This window comes from Falco naumanni, chromosome 3 (genome assembly GCF_017639655.2).
Source record: "Falco naumanni isolate bFalNau1 chromosome 3, bFalNau1.pat, whole genome shotgun sequence".
Taxonomy (NCBI): domain Eukaryota; kingdom Metazoa; phylum Chordata; class Aves; order Falconiformes; family Falconidae; genus Falco; species Falco naumanni.
The window spans coordinates 62322153-62339641 of record NC_054056.1 but is presented as its reverse complement, the minus strand read 5'-3'; the positions used below and the strand labels follow the sequence as shown (position 1 = coordinate 62339641).

General features: G+C 45.8%; 1 protein-coding gene across 1 annotated transcript; it reads right to left on the bottom strand.

The window, feature by feature from the left end:
* Positions 1–1455: 1455 nt before the first annotated feature.
* On the bottom strand, positions 1456–6496 carry TMEM200C (transmembrane protein 200C). The gene is made up of 2 exons (XM_040588877.1): positions 6079–6496; positions 1456–3841 (listed from the first exon to the last, which is right to left on the bottom strand). The coding sequence occupies exon 2, from the start codon at positions 3796–3798 to the stop codon at positions 2149–2151; it is 1650 nt and encodes a 549-aa protein (XP_040444811.1). The 5' UTR covers positions 3799–3841; positions 6079–6496; the 3' UTR covers positions 1456–2148.
* Positions 6497–17489: the final 10993 nt, after the last annotated feature.

Genomic DNA, 17489 nt, shown 5'->3' with positions numbered 1-17489 from the left:
CACATGACTTGCCTCTTCCCTTGTACCTCCGTGAAGGGTTTTTACATGGAAGGTAACAAACAAGGTGTCTTCAGTTGTATCAATAACTAACATCTCTGCCAGCACCAGGTAACACTGCTCAGATACATCATCTCATAAATCTTGCTGGAAGTCTCAGGAGAAGGATCAGATGTACAGGGGCATCGCCCATGGGGAACTAAAAGGAAAGACCCATGCAAATGCCAGCACCAGCCGAGCTGCCTGCTCGCCACTTCATGTGGCACCTAATCCAGCCCATGCCAGTCCAGGCAGCTTTACAACATATTTTTGCCAGCTCTGTGCTAGCAGTTTCATAGAAAAAAATGCCACACTGATGTTCCTATTGTCAATGCACTCATTGCCACTGACAGGAGGAAAGATACTGCTGCCCGGATGTCTCTGTTGCTCCAGAGAACAAGCACTTTCTGCTTCTCCAGTTTCAAGATTCTGACATGGCAAATTGTTCTTTTTTTTTTTTTTCCTATTTTTCTTCTAAATTAGCCTTATTTAAGAAAGGATTTTGCTGGATTAGTAAATGCAATTGCATTTAGTGATAGTTATATTCCATTTTGCAATGTATTGTAATGTAAGTAGGTAAATACGTAACTAAGCATTTTAAAACACAAAACTGTAAGAAAAATTTTAATTGCAACAGAAAGACTCTTGCCTGCCTACACATTATATTTGTTTAATGTCAATTCCTCTTCCCGTAGTAGTGAAATGCCACATACATATTTAAAATCTGAGGTATTGACAAAATCTTCTGAGCACTTAAAGCTGTTTTAGCAAAATAAAAGAGTGCCTGCCATGCTGCAGCTACAAAAATGAAACAGATCATCAATTTACCAAAAATCTGCCTACAGACAAGGCAATCTCCAGCCTTTGGGAAACCTGATGCTTTCCTCACGCAGGAAAGAATCCTCACCATGCTGAAGTCAGTGAGAAACCTCCGCCGACTTCAATAGGGCCAACTGCTATGAGATTGACAGGGCTTCAAAATGAAGCTTATGCACATGCATTCACGAATAGGAACTGTAACAGCAGAAATGCTTAATGCAACAGTTATCAGGGAAGTAAAAAATCCAGAAAGAATATGCTGCACTTTGAGATTAATGTGTTACTCGTGAAAAGTCTAATTTTAATAGGTCAAAACTCCTTAAATTTTTTTTCCTTAGCATGTCAAAATCTCACAATTCTTCAGCTGTCACACAGCACTGTTAGAAACAGAGACAGAATCTGCTGATCAAATTAAAGTGTGGTTTCTCAGACTGAACCAGTATTTACTCTGAAATTACTCCTAAATTATTAATTACCCGCTTGAAAGCATAAGCAAACCTCTGGCCTCATAGCATCTCTATAATTTCTCACAATATAAACACAAAAGTTTTCCGATATCTGTAATTACTTACCAAAATAAAGGACTTTTGTGTGTGGCAGTTTTGTTTGTAAATATTTTATTTAAAAAAAAATATCTTTTAATGCTATTAGTCAATACATGTGTAATAATACTTAATAAAGTATCATGTAGTAGCAGGTATTTTGGATTCAGGAATGTAATGGTTTTAAATAAATCATCAGAGCTCTGTTCCGCTCTAATCTCTTCTAAATTGTCATTTTTTTCCCCAGAATTTAAACAAACTCATTCTTTGTCAAGGTACGTCATACTTAAGGCCTTGCAAACTTTTCAGTGATTGAACCAAAACAAAGAGAGAGCTCGGCTTTCTTGATCTGAAGACCACGTTGCTCTTGAGCTTATAAAGGTGCCTGCAGTTTTCAAGCAGTTAGTGGCAAATCAGCAAGAAAGAAATCAGAGAAGAAGGGGCACTTGGAAATCAAAACAGTAAAGTGCACAGTTATACTGTCTGAAATTGTATTAATCTGATCCAAAGAACTTGCTGGACTGTGGATATTTAATACAATTTGGTTTGCATGGAACATACAATCACGATCAGACAGAAGGGATTTTCTTTTTCTTCCTGCAGTCATCTACAGGATTTACGGAATTCAATTTTCAAGGGTAACATACTGCATCTCTTTGGATATTGATCTCTTTCGTAAGTCCACAAGGAGATGGAGAAAGGGGGAAGGTGAGGAGGGTTGCAAGGTGTCCTTGTGCCTTCTCTGTTTTGTTTAGATGCCAGTATTTTCCAGTTCCCCATCCTCCAGCCCTAATGCAGCATGCGACCTAGAAATCATAAAGAGTTTCTCTTTATTTGTGTACTGTCTTTGAGTTTGCTGGGATTGCTCCCCTGTTTGTTCTCTGCTGGTAGCCTTGAGAGGGTCTGTCTTCTCAGCTGGTTCCTCCTCACAGTCCTGGATTTTACTGGCTGGGGTGTTGGCAACTGACTCCAAGGAGGTGCCTGCCTCCTCCAGGTGGCTGTAGCCCTTATCACTGCTGGAAGGCTCAAACTGGGAGCTCTGGGAGTCCGTCCCAGTGATGACAGGAGGGGCTGAGGGCGGTGACCCACCCAGATCCAGAGATTTGGAGTAGCTAGAAGATGCCTTTACTGAGAGGCTGGAGTCCAGGCCCGTGCTGACAGCCGGGGACTGAGGTGGCTCGGGGAAAAGGGGACGCCTGGCATCAGGCAAGCAGCTGGTGCTCTGCCGCCTGAGGACCAGCTTGTGCCTCCTCATCCCACAGCCTCCCTTGATGTGGCTGCTGCTGAGGTCAGTCAGGCTCAGTTCAAACTCCCCCCGTGGGATCTCCTGAGCTCCCCGCTCACCTGGGGGCCTCCACCAGCCTCCCCCTCCACCGTTTGGCGCCAAAGGCAGGAGGGCAAAAGCACTCAGTGAAGAGCCAACAATGGAGCTGGCTGTACTGCACCGGCCCCAGCTCTCTGGTGGGCTGCAGGGTGGGCTGGTGACAGTGCGGCCAGCAAGGGCAGCATGCTCCTGGTAGATGCTGTACACAGCCTCAGCCAGGCTGGGTGGCGGTGGTGGGGTGCAAAAGGAGGAACACCGTGGCGAGGATGCCAGGTCCGGTGGGGAAAGGGAGACGCCCAGTCCCGGTGGCCAGGAGCTCTTGGCCAGCATGGCTGCAGCACCCAGGCCTTCACTGCCAGGCTTTAGCTCCAGGCCCCGGGACTGCACGTAGTTGACAAAGCCATTGAGAGGGGCTGAGGCTGGGGCGCCTCTGTCCTTGGCCCGCAGGCTGTGGGCATCGATGACAGTGGAGTAGAGGTCACGCAGGTTGATGATCTTGGTCTTCTTGTCACGGTTCTCGTGCAATACCGCATTGGCGCAGATGAAGAGGAAGATGCCGATACCCATGATGAGGGGGCCCAGCACCTTCAGCTTGTCGGAATGCAAGTAGCTCGAGAAAAGTCGGAAAAGGAAACCCACTGAGGCCTGGGGGGATGAGGAAGTAGGGGACGACTGTAGGGACCCCCGGGTGGTAGCAGTGGTGGAGGTGCTGGCTCTGGTGGGTGGCTCTGGATGGATCCCTGCTTGTGCCCCTTCCTGGCTCCAGGAGCGGTTTTTTGGGGTGCCGCCCTGCGGTGCCAGCTGCTGGCCCCCAGTGAAAGTGCCTTCTCTGTACACCTGGCTGGGCTTTGGCCAGTAGCCTACCACAGCCAAGGCGATGCCCACTAGCAGTACCAGTATGCCGCAGAGAGCGATGAGCCCCGAGAGGGAGCACAGCTTAAGCTTGCCTTTCACCACGACCACATCGTTCTTGCGCTTCTTTTTGGCCTTGCGTTTGCGTTTGGGGACTTGGCTTTGGGGTCGCAAGGGGTCCTGTTTCCTAGCAGAGATCCTCAGGAGGCCTCCAGTGGCGATCATGGCTGGCTACCCAGAGCACTGCCCCCTAAGGCCGCTCCAGCTCCTGCAGTGGAAGCAAGAAAAGAGGATGAGGACCAGCGGCAGACCTGCAGCACAAGGTGTTTCTGTTTTCTGTTCCTCATTCAAACTCCTGCTAATGAAAACCCTCAACAAGCGGGACAGGAGTTAACACCAAGAGACCAATCTCCCTTGCCCACACAGCTCCCATGTATGAGAAAGAGACCGGCAGTCTTGCCAAACAGCTAATTAATTTCTTTACACTCCAGGTAAACGATAGAGGGAGTGATATCTGCTGGTGTAAACAGAGAAATGACCCTGCTGGTCCCAGAAGGGGCTTGCAAAGCGCCAGAGCTCAGAGGATGCTGAGCCCCTACTCCCTAACAGGATCCGGGGTTACACTGCACGCTGGCTGTGCTTAGTGGTGTCACGCAGGATTTGAGGGGATGGGGCAAATCAAAGCAGGATATTTGTACTGGAGATGCCATTTGTTTCAGTACATGACTTACACATTACTGGGGGGAAGGTTAAACGTATTACTTGCCTTGCTTAAGCGAGTGGGAAAGGAATTACTGTGAAACGCGCAAAGGAAACATTTGAACAGTGGAATGTGGTGCCCTGTGAAAGTTTCTTCCTGGCCATTTGCACTTGATCTGCAATATTACAGAAATTCATCTCCCATCTGCGGTCCAGAGGCATTCTTGGTTTGGGAACATGTGCAATGCTCCAGGTAACATTATGTAACAGCAGTGAATTTGCCACCCCTACCCCCCCCCTTCCCTGAGAAAAGGGAGATGGTGGCTGGTGGGTAAGAGCTGGCATGTTAAGTCTTATTAAAGGAGGAGCAAAGCCTCAGGAGTCACCTGGGGAAACGGCAATGGCTGCTCATAGGGAAATGGGCAGGGGACTAAACACTGAGCATTTTTGGCTTTTGTTTTACTGGCCCATCAGAAGTCACCTCTCTGTTCCAGCAATCTGAGCTACAAAATGCAGTGTGTAGGAGCAATTCCTGCACTACTGCAATTCTTTTTGGAAGAGAATCCTTCGTGCTACAGAGAAGCAGGATCCCCTCCCCGCTTTCTCTGAGTGTCCAGTTATTTTTTCTTTGAGGGAGCAAAAGATGACAGCACCAAATATAATATGATTCACAAAGTTCCATTAAATGCACTGGAAGGCAATTAAGTAAGCACCTAACCCCCACCTCCACCCCCAAAACCTTGCTCCCTTTCTCCCATTAAGCTTTTAAATCTCATTTATTTTCTGTTCTATTCCCAGATTTGCCACGGATGCGGTATTTTTTTTTTGTCCCATATACTCCGTTTGTATTTTCCCCAGAAAAAGAAGGGTGGTGTCACCCAGGACATTGTTAAATTACTCTCCGAGACGCTGCACGCTCAAAACAAAGGGCAGAGACTTGCCTTCTCTTTCCAATCGCTGAACTATTTATTTAAGAAAAAAACCCACCCCAAACACCAACACAAAAAAAAAGAAAAAAAGAAAAAAAGAAAAAAAGAAAAAAAAAAAAGCCAAAAACCCAGAAGGCAAGAGCATTCTTTGTCGATGCAGAGGTGCAATTACCGGGGCACACTTTCCTCAAATTGTCAGTTCGCTGATCTCATTCTCTCTGCTGCCCCAATAGCCAGCACCCCGTCACCTCTGCCACAGCAAAACCCGATGATAACCGGCTCCGCGGAGCCTTCCCAGCTCGGCGTCGCCTGGCGCTCCGTTCTGGCGACGGCGAACGCGGAGCTCGGCACGCGAAGGAGGCACCGTCGGGCCGCCGGCCATTGCCAGTGGCCGCAACGCAACAAACCCGCCCGGGACCGGCAGGGGCTGGAGCCACCCTTCGCACAAGCTGACCGCGACCTCCGCCCGCGCCCCAGCCCACGGCCGCCGGCCCCGCTGGCGATCCCCCGAGCGCTGCCCCGACCTCGCTCGGTAAAGCCCGCAAACAGCCTTAACAGGGCTGACGGCACCCGGGTTAACCCCCCCCCGCCCCTCGGGCGCCACGGACGGGGCTCGCCGGGCTCCGGCTGCCGAGCAGTGGCCGCCGCGCACCGTTCTGACGGAGCTCCGGCCCCGGTGCGCCGGCCGGGGGTGCCGCTGGCGGCGCCGGGTGCCCCGCGGGCAGGGCGGGGGCGCCGCGCCGGCCGGGCTGGCCCCGCAGCTCCCCGCTGTCGGGGCAAGGCGCCCAGCCCCGCCGGCCGGAGCGCCGCTCGGGGGTGGCCGGCGGACGGCGCCGCCGGTCAAAATGGCAGCGGCGGGGGGGACGCGGTCACTTACCGAGGAGGACCGGGGAGAAGTCCGCGCGGGAAGCGGCCGAGCCGCCGCGGGGAAGAAACTTTCCAGCCCGAGCGGGCATCCCCTCGCGGCGCCCGCCCCGCCGCCGCCGCCGCCGCCGCCGCCTCACCGCCCCTCACGGCCCCGGGCGGGCGGGCGGCGGGTCTGGGCCGAGCGCCCCCTCGGCCCCGCCGCCACCGGCCGCCTCAGGGAGCTCCGCGGGAGCGCTGCCCCCTCGCCATGCCGCATCCTGCCTGCCGCGGGGCCGCTCCCCGCAGCACCCGCCCGCCCTGGCCCCGGAGCCGGCCGTCCGGCAGAGCCGCTGCCTGCGCCGCCGCCGCTGCGGGCGGTGCGCGGCTGCCGCGGCTGCCGGCCGGACTCGGCGCCGTTGCTAGGAGACGGGAGCCGTGACACAGGGAAATTGCGGCAGGATGGCCGCGGCCGCCTCCCCCCGCCCCCCACCTGCGCACCTGCGCCCGCCCGCGCCGCCCCGCCCCGCCCCGCCCCGCCGGCCCCGCCCTCGGAGGCCCCGCCCCCAGCGCCCTGCCCGGCCGCGCCTCGCCCCGCCATGTTGTACGCGCCGCGCCGCGCCCGGCCACCTTGTCCTGCCCGCCGGCCGGCCGCCGGTGCGGTGCAGCCTGCCCTCGGCTTCCTCCCCCAGGTCGGGAGGTCCCGTCCTTCCCGAGCCTTCCCAGGGACTGCCAGGCCCCAGGCTTTGGAGCTCAACAGTGGGAAGAACATACCACACCTTCCCAACGGTGATGCCTCGGCAGCCTCGGCCCTTTGCCTTTGTTACCCGCCCCCCCCAAGTTTGGCAAGGGAGGAAGACAAGAAGCAGGTGGAAAGATGAAGAAAGAGGGTGAAAGAGGAAAGTGGCAGCTGAGATATGTCAGTGGTGTCACCCAGGACCTCTCATTTTCAGCAAAGACTGGGAAACGGTGTTTTCTCCTGAGCTGCTTCATGAAAACTGATGGAACTGAAGCAATCACCTAAGCAAGACATAATCTAGCGTGTCCCATCACACTGCCGCTCTTATTCATGAGAGGCGATTACTGCTGATTGCCTTAGTCTAGTCTTGTTACGGGTGTGCCACGAGCTCGAGAGGCAAATCCCAGGCAGGTGTCTCAGCAAATACTGAAAACTCATCCTGTGGCTTGGGGTTTGCTCCCAACGTACATCACGTGGATTTCCGGGGTGGGTAGACCGAAGGTGCCTTTTTGTACACTGGCTTTAGATTCCTCCTGAAGCTGGAGTGTGACCTAGCCCGGGCCAAACCAGCCCTTTTCTGCCGCTGCTTGAGCTCTTGCGTGGGAAGGCTATGCTGTGGGTAAAACGGCCTGCCAGAAACCAAGGGGCAAGAAGGAGAGTGTTCATGGTGTCAAACCATGTTTTTAAAAGTAAAGGATCCAACACGGTTTGGGAAAATTGTGACTTTATGCCTATTCAGTTAAATTGTATATATTCCAGCCTCAACAACCCTGTGATTCTGTGTTCCCCCAGACTGTGCTGTTACATGTCTTTCACCCCAACTATCAGTGCCTGGTTTGAGAACAAACAAATCCTAAAGCTGCACATATGCATTTTAATGTCATTTGCAGTTTGTCTGAATAAAATCACTTGGGACACATTTCTTTTAGTACATACATAAATTTTGGTTATTCAACAGGCTTGAAATTAAAGGTTTGCTATTTAAGAACTTTATTTTTTTTTTTAAAAAGTGTATCTTGAATGGTCTCAATGAACCTCAATCTTCTGATGTTCAGTAATTTGCTTTGTGTTCAGCCCAGACTATCAGAGAAAACCAAACATACCACATCTGTTTCCACTGGAGACCTGTATCACATCAATAATGCAGCATCACCAGACTCTTCCTGAAAGGTTCCTGTGTTAGAGAAAGGGGAAGAACGAGAATGATTTTTTTAAAGGGCAAAGAGCTCTTTTCTCTGAGTCATATTTTCTATTTTTGTCAAACTAAACCATTCTATTTAGCTATCTTTTTATACAACAGCTTTTTCCATATTTTCATTGCTAAAGTTTTGAGTGATTATGCTACCATCCATTCACAGTTTTCAAATTACTCTTAGCAAAATGTGCTGTAGGTGAGGCCAAATCCTGGAAAATAAGAAATATGTTCTTGGATGAAAAGCTGCTGAAGGTGGTGTTCCGCAGTAGCTAGCAATCCGATCTTAATTTGCTGTACGTGTTAAGGACCAGTTGTACAATGGGAGGCTGAATCCCTCAGAGCAAGTTACCTTGCCGAGTTGCATATCCCTACCTATCCTACAGATTCTTCTCCAATTCTTCTTCTTGTTTAACAAAGGCGTTGCAAGCTTTAATGAAACATTTATGGATTTTTGTGTTCCCAGAAGCGGAATAGTTGCAAAAGGCAGCTTTCCTACTGGTCTGGTTTACTGGTTGCCTGAGTTAATTTGTAACTGTGTTTCCATTGATTGCTGAGCCCTCCTGGCAGGCTCAGCTCCCACTTTATTAATGTAACATTCTGCATGGTGCCGTGCATTTATCTTTAAACTGTGGTGAAACTAAATTATTAGGAATTAAAAGAGGATATTGGAACTAGGTTTTTTTTCTCCTTTCCCATCTCCTTTTCTTTTTCCCTTTCCCTTTCCCTTTCTCTTTTTTCCCGTTTCTACTTGTCCTCTCCTCTCCCTGTTTATCTACATAAAAATCACTATTTTTTAAGCATATATTTACTTTTGTTAGGTTGTTTGAGCGTAAGATGGTAACCTTCATGTGGTCCTTCTTGGGACGTGCTTCAGTACAGCAATGACATCAGGTTTGGTGTATCTGCTTGAATAGGTTCCACCCCAGGCTGGCTGGATATGTCAGCTCTAATCCAGGAGATATGTAGCCAAATTAATATATCTCAGCACTCAGCAGGCCCAAGGTCCAAAAACAATTCAAAGGACAACCTAAAGTACTTGCTGTACTTATCTGAAATACTGTAGCATCTGTGGGTTCCAGCCATGGACCTGCAGTTCACAGCGTAGAGACCCTACAAAACGGAATCAGAGAGAAGGCCCTTACTTGGCATCTGAGCACAAGATCACAAGGATAAATATGGAAAGGATTCTTAGAGGAGGAGTGTTACAAGCATAAGAGAGAGACATTTTGCACAGGCTTCAAGTTTCCCCCACCGTTTTCTCTTCACAGTTTCTCAGACACAGAGTAACAGAAGTATTGAGGGATCATTGCCATCTTAACCTATCTCCTGCTAGCAAGAATGGCTTCCAATCATAGCAGTGCCTCTAGCCTGAAAGCCTATTTAATTGTAGCTTATTTAGCTATTTTTAATTAGCTAATTTATTACATTACTAAAAATAAAAGCTGATGTACATTTTGTACACATGCTTCACAGTATATTGTGCCACATGCCAAGGTTTCCTGAGTCTTTGTTGCTGGAATTCATAGCTTCATCTTAATCAGTAGTTCGGAAAGTTGTAGGACCATCACTGTCAGTCTGGCCACTGGCCTCAGTGTTTGTTGTGTCTTATCTTAGCCCCATATACTTTGCTTGTTTGTTTGTTTCCCATGGCAGTGGAGATTTTGATATGCTTAGTGGTGGAGACTCTGGTATGATTAATGATAATTTGATAACCGATGCAGAAGAAAAGAGCAGCGCTGTGAATGAACTATAAGAAATCATCCTAAATGAGAAAAATATGTTTGAAATCCTTACAGGCCTACATCAACACAGTGAAGCCACACTGTGTATTAGATTCGTTCAGCTTATTTGATATATGGTAGAATAAGAGGCAACTTTTCATTGTGTAGCAAGCCTGAGTCTAGATAATCCACTGAGAGCGAATGGCAATTTGCATGTCTGTTCTTCTTTCAAAATTAATTATAGCAGAGATACGCATTGCTGGGAACATTTGCTGGGGTGAAGGAAATACACAACTATGAAATCTGGTGATTGAAAAGTGAAGGGAATGAATACTTTAAGATGAACAAGCTTTTTCACATACACAAAGAAAGGAAGGAACTACTAGTTTATCTCACTTCAGTTCTTACTGACATTCTCTATGAATAGATTTTTCTTTTTGAGGCATTAATGACACCAACCACTTTATAAATATATATATATATATTTATTTGCATTTTGCAAAAGGATTGAAATTAGAGGACACAATGTGAAATACTCTTGGGTCAGTTGTGACATGTTGCAGGAAGTCTGTGATGGTCACACCCTCAGGTTATGAAGTGTGCTCAGGGGCAGGTGTCACCCAGTTGCATTTAAATATTCTGTGCATGACTTCTCAGCTGGCTTAAATAGAAGTAGGAACTACTCAACCATGTTATTTGCCTTCACTTTTGATTTGTTGTTACACGACAACAGCAAATGACAGCAAAAAACTGTGTCTGTTATTTGTGAACACAAAACCACATAAAGGCTAACCTAGACCGCTTCCCAAACTATTTGCCTGAAAGGTAAGACCAGTGCAGCATTTGCCTCAACCCACTGCAAACATTATTTTTTTAATAGCCTTCCGCCTCAGCTTACATTGTTGCTCTCTGCAATGTAAGCTTTTTGAGATAGAAGCCATCCCAAAGCAGCTTGGCCCTAGCTGCAATGAGATATCTGAGTACAACTGTTTTACGATTAGCAACGTCTTACTGTTTAAACATTTTTGTGTGAATGTCTACAGCAAATGATGGGGATGTGTATTTTATAAGACAAGTTCATAAAATAGCTTATTTTTTCTTCAAGCCTTAGCAATACTATTTTGAGTCAGCAGGACAACACTTATCTATGAGAAATAATGACAAAATATATTGGACAGAGGGTTGGAAAATGTTTTTATTGTAAGTGATATTAAAAGTACATTACTTGCATGCCAAAGCGCTTGTTGTAGGAGGAGAACATTAGAATGCACCAATAACATATGGCTTCCGCTGTCTTTTTTTTTTTCTTCTGGGGCAGTAGGTGCTAGAGAGATTTTTTAGCCGTGGTAATTTAAAATTGTAGATGTTCAAAAATAAACTTGATACCAGCATTTTTGCAACTCTGTGCAAAGGTTTTTCAACAAGGAGAGAGATGCTCATGCCTTTTATCTGCATTGCTCATTGCAAGTCCTGACGTCTGGCGACACAGAGAGTTCTGGCGACACAAAACCAGCTCAGTCGAGAAGTGGTCAGGGAGGAATGGCAGACAGTTTGCCATGGGGACAGGGTGTCTGTGAAATGGAGTTGGTCCACGCAGTCCGTGAGCTGGATTAGCCAACCACGAGGAGCCACTGTCACACAGACCCCGACTAGTTAGCAGATATTTTACAATTTTAATGACATCAGTGTTTCCCCCTGTTTTTTGGGGATGCACCTGCTGCTTCCCAGCATAACCTCAGGCTGCTGGGGCGCAGGGCTGACTTTTCATCACACAAAATACACAATGCCTGTGTTAGCTGGGGAAATTCCTGACTGGTCTGGTGAAACACTGGAACAATGCAATCAAGCATAATCACACTTACAATTAATAATAAGATGATTTTCAGCAATCTGCATGAAAGCACAGTCTATTAGTCAGGAGAATAAAACAATGATTGCATTCTTCCTCTTTCAGGAGAAGGGTTTTCTCAGACCAGCACTTACTGCATACTTACATACTCATGCAGTTTGATAGGTGTCTTTGTCCTGCATTATTAAAGGATTACCTTAGCATTTAATAAATGGAAACTATTCCAATATCTTTTTTATATGCTGTCAAAAGAGATTAACCCAAATTTTTGACCTGGTTGGGTTTTTTGTTTTGTTTTGGGTTTTTTGTCATTTCCCTTCCCCCATGACCTGCAATCACAGTTTTTTACTGTACACTGGACATCTGATCATCACTGTGGAAAGACAACAAGGTAACATAGAGTACTTGTTGTTGTGGATGGAGTGACACTCTTCACTTGTAAGAAGAAGCATCAATATGTTTATTGGTATAAAACAGTGATTTAACTAAGTTTCATAGTAAATGCAACAGTTGTTTAACAAGATTTGATGACAAGGCACACTTGATTATTTACTGTACAGAGGACAATCAGGAAGACCCTCCCTCTGAGTCATGAGGCTCAGAAAGGACCCCCTTGTGTTCTAAACTGCTTCCCAGGAGGGTGTTTAGGTGTGGCTAGATCCAGACTTAGTCTCAGACTTGGTCAATGGTTTATATCTAAAGGGTTGTATGTGCACATTCAATCCTTTATACCACTTAGCTAAGATTTCAAAGTTTGACACACTATTAATCACTTACCAATAGTCTGTTGCAGCAAGGAATCTCTCAGCATCAAGGAGTAACCTTGAGAGCCATCCCAACTCAAGGGGAGATCCTGGTGTACAGCCCGCTACAGTGCAGGAGACTCAAGGGGCTCTAGGCTGTCCACTATTTATGGAGTAAGATAAGTGACTCATAGTCATATTTGCACAGCAATGACAGAAGTTAGTTTCTTTCAAACCTGGATTGAGTTTGACCTTGACCAGCGCTGTTAGGTAGGTGCATTGTTCAAATTAGCCCTTGGCTGTCATGTTGTTATCTGTCTCCCCCAAATCCACTTTGAGTCATGTACAACCATCACGACCAGATGCATCCATTGCAATTGCCGCTGGGGATTATCACTTGAGCATTGCCACAGAAACAAAGGTCAGGATGTGTGTGTGGGGGGGGAGCGCACCACCACCACGCTCATCCAATAGAAACAGATTTTACACTAGTAATGCAGTTTATCACAACCCTGATGAACTGTGAAGGTCTTTAAAGCTCCATGTTTCATTGCTGTCACTTTCAGACTGGTACAAGATCTGCTCAAAACTGAAGGTCAAATTTACCTAAGATTTACTGGTATATCTTGGGAACATAAAATAACCCAGAAAACATACTAAGTCTCTGATGGAGGAACCCTTGGGTTGCCAGAAGTCATCTTGTTTCTGCCAGCGCTTCCACAGCTTCTGTGCAGAGAAGGGACCTTGGGGTAAAGTCAAGAGCGTGTCTTAAATGTGCTAGGTACTGTTACTAACGAACATGGGTGTGAACAGCCTGGGGATTTCTTGCCAGTGGTAAGAGCTAAACCCCTCCCAGCCTTAGGGTAGCACAAGAGTGAATTGTAGAGTTCTTTGAGCTCTGCCATGCTCTGGACCCAAGTACCAGGGTCAGTGTGCTGATATATTTTCTCTTCAGTCACACTTCAGTTGTGTTTATAAATTATTCTAATAGACAAAGGTAGCAAAGGATATTTTCATAACTTAATGTTAAAAAGTGAACTTTGCCTTAAAGTTGTAGAATGGTGATTTAATAGTGATCAGTAGTTGCTAAGTCCTAAAAGTAGACAGAAAAATAAAAATTGTATTCAGAACTAGAACTTGCACTCTCTAGTTAAATGACACTTATGGGCTCAGATCTTAGGCCATTGTTTATTAAATATAATTCATAACACTTTGAATGGAGGACTTCATCATTATTCTTTTGATATTCATGACATATACTGTATTTGTGCTTTGATTTTGAATGCTGCTGTTGCAACATTCAGTTATGTTAGTCAAATGCCTGGTATTACACTAATTGTTCTCAATCAGTATTTTAACTTTAAAGGTATCAAATTATATAACACAAATAAAATACAACTTGCTAAATTACTTTCCTGCATTGATACAGGAGAGATGAATTTACAGAATTAAGAAGATCTACGGGAAACATTGTGGTTTTGCCAAAGCTAGGGTATGTTCACAGCAGAAAGCCAATAGGGATTTTTTTTCTTTAGTATAGGAAACATTGCCATGAAAGAGTAAAATAGAATAAATGAAAAGGATTAGCAACATCATGTGTGTTTGCTGTTCCTTTTGCTTTCGTTACCAAATAACCCTTTCAGTAAATTTAAAGAGAAGAAATAAGGGAACCTTTTAATTGTGCAGACTAGCAGGATGTTGCTTGCTCTGATCTTTTCAATGCTCCCAGTGGGGTAGGTTATGACCTAGTTAATCTATATATCTGAACAAAAGTCAATTAACTTGCTATAGAGTCTCACCAGAGACTCTGAAAGGAAAATTTGGCCTGCAGGTGCAGTGGGATTACGTATGTGAGTAAAGCAACTAGGCTTTGGCCCCAAATGGAAAGCACTAACTCTACTGCTCATGGAGCAAGGTAAAAGCTTTGGGAGCCTATAGAAGCGTGGGTGTTCCTTAAAACACAGATATTCCAGCCAGGAAGGAAGTGCATGCCTCATCTTGTGAAGCAGAACATAGATGATTGTCAGTCTGTGTTTATATCTTTATAGTCATTTGTAGAGAATTATTTTGCTGACTTTTGTTTATAAATATTAATGGTGCAGAGAAGGTAATTGTGCACTAAAGCACTCTAAAAGACACCTGGAATGATTTTTGCTTTTCGTGAAATTGAATTGTGAGTAGACTGGGCTATTGAACAAAAGGATGGGAAGGGCCTTTTCCTCATCTTTTTTCTCCTTGCTTGTTTGAGTATTTTTGGTGTGAAATGAAGCTTGTCATGTACACTGGTTAAAAAGCCTTAACTCCTTCATTTATTATGCATTCTTTTTTCAGTGAGTGCTTATTACTCATGCATAGCCAGGAGTATGAGGATCACAGATGCATTAAGAACTGCTTATTTAACTTTAAAATAGCCAATCAGAGCTTATGAAAATATTAGACAGGTATTTCCAAGTAATACCTGCAGATATAAATCAGGCCATAGCTAAACAAGTAACTGTTTTTATCACAGCTTCTGGTGAGGACTCAACCACAGTCAGAGCACTTATACTCTTGGTACTTTTGCTGTTCCTAGGTGTCCTCACCAAAAAAACCTGTGTCAGTTCCTGTCTCAAATATAACATATTACATCACAAGTGGGTGGAATTTATCTCACCTAACTTTGGAAGGCTGTCACATGCCTACATCACTTCTAAAGCATGACAGATCTGGTCTTCTGTGGGAGCGGCAGTTTGAGTAGGGTGGTTTTCTGCAATTACCTGTTTCCTCCTACTGATTATAGCAGAACTGTGAACTCGAGATTTTGATGTTGCAGGTTTTCACATTACAGGCTTTTCCTTCTTCTTACCTGTACTATTTACATGACTCCCTCTGGAATGTTTTTTCATAGCATCATGATAGTTCAGAAAAGTACTAGTTCTTAGGGTCAGGTTCCCCAGGTTTCTAGTCTACATCTCGTAGTGCTTTCTACATCACAGTATCTAGCTATGTACACACTTCAGTGTCTTCATGCATCTCTTCTTACTTATGGATCCTTGAGGGAATTCTGTGTCCATCTTCTACATTAGTCAGCTTTTCTCTCTGTATTCAGAAATTGAAATTATTCCTAATTAGAAGTTCAGCTGATGGGTGTGCTGAAGTGTAAACCACAATTTTTGAAGGGAAGTGAATGGATTGGACAAACACTTCAGAAGAATGGCAGGTTGTTGCATTCCACTAAGCAACATTTTTGAGAATGGCAAATATCTCCTGAGTGGCAGGATCACATTGTAGTGGTGACTTAAATAACCACATAAATAGTTGCAGAACATTTGGGTGTGGAAAGACGTGTACATGTTACATATAGACTAGTCACATGCAACAGAGAGATTGGGCATGGAGAAGAGCCCATTTAAGCTTTTTCCTTGGTTCAGGAAATTAAATTGGGGCTCTTTCCATCCCTCGTATGATGTGCTTGCTCCAGCCTTTCAGCACAGATACCAGAATGAGAGATACTTTGCTAACAGGGAAAAGTGCTTTGACTGCACAGGAAACCCTGCTATCCTAATCTACTGTTGCTCAGCGGGCAGTATGCCTGAGGTTGGGAAAGCCTTGGAGGAGGTCATAGATAAAAACATGTGACTAAGACCACTAAGCATATTCTTATTCACCAGGCTGAGATCCTGGAAGTGTTTCACAGAGAAACTTGAAGCAGTGATTGTTCTGAACCGAGGTTGGGACAATACCAAATGTTAAGTATGGCCTATGGGCACCTACTCCATTTCTGGCATTCTTCACATTATCCCAGTTATTCATCCACTCAAAGTCCTTACTCCACCATTAGGTACATGCTGCTGAGTCACCACAGTTAGTTTGCTGACTACAAACTGCAAAAAGAAGGTGCATAAGGTTCATTTTAGCAATAAAGGTGCAGGCAATGGTACTTTCTTGATTGGCATAAGCAACATACTGGGGACTCAAATGCCTGCAGAGATTCTGCAATGCTTACAGTATTCTGGCTAACTGAGGAGGTAAAAAGGAAAAAAAAAACCAACAACCTGAAAGAACAAGTATGACCAGCTGAAGAGAATATTACAGGACTTATCGACAAGTGACACTCCCCTCATCTGACTCATCTGAAAGGCAGCATAACACGCTGACCATGAACTCTGGGTGACTAAACTTCATGTAATAGATCTAAGCCCAAAGACTGCAGAATGGAGCTTAAATCGTAACTGCCTTAATTTTAGGTGTTGGTATTTGCGTGATCGTATGTATGCCCTTTCTCAGCATGAAGGTAGATAACATCAACTTTAGTTAACTGCATCTTGAAAGAGAAAGAATCTGTTACTTTCCTTAAAGGAGAACTGTCCTGGTTTCAGCTGGGACAGAGTTAATTTTCTTCTTAGTAGCTGGTGCAGTGCTGGGCTTTGGATTTGGTGTGAGAGCAACAGGACACTGATGTTTTTAGTTGTTGCTGGGTGATGTTTATACTAAATCAAGGACTTTTCAGTTTCTTGGGCCCTGCCAGCGAGAGGGCTGGGGGGCACGGGAAACTGGGAGAGGACACAGCCAGGACAGGTGACCCGAGCTAGCTAAAAAGCTATTCCATACCATATGACCTCATGCTGACTATATAAACTGGGGGAAGAAGAAGGAGGGGGGACATTCGACATTATGGTGTTTATCTTCCCAAGTAACTGTTACACATGCTGGAGCCCGGCTTCCCTGGGGATGGCTGAACACCTGCCTGCCCATGGGAAGTGGTGAATGAACTCCTTGCGTTGCTTGCATTCACGGCTTTTGCTTTACTTATCAAATTGTTCTTATCTGAACCCTCTTTACATTCCTTTCCCATTCTCCTCCCCATCCCTCTGGGTGAGGGGGAGTGAGCAAGTTGCTGTGTGGTGCTTGGTTGCCAGTAGGGGTTAAACCACAGCACGAACTCATCACTTGGGACTTCATGGTGACAGGGTCCCTACCTAAGCACTATTACCTGTCTCACAAGGTCAGGCTGAGGCTCCCGTGACTGCATCTTCCCTAGAGTTACCCCTTAGCACAGACGGCCATGCTGGTTGCAGCAAGTACACATATGTTAATCTCTTTATATCAAGAAACCACACTCTTCTTCATTCTGGATATATAGAGAAAACCCTGCCTCCCTTTCTGATCCCCCTGTAACCAATGCTTCTCTGTCTTAAATATAGCATAGTGGAGAGGCT

Bases quoted from the DNA above. Each gene is read 5' to 3' on its own strand.
- TMEM200C (XM_040588877.1), bottom strand. From the start codon at position 3,798: ATGATCGCCACTGGAGGCCTCCTGAGGATCTCTGCTAGGAAACAGGAC.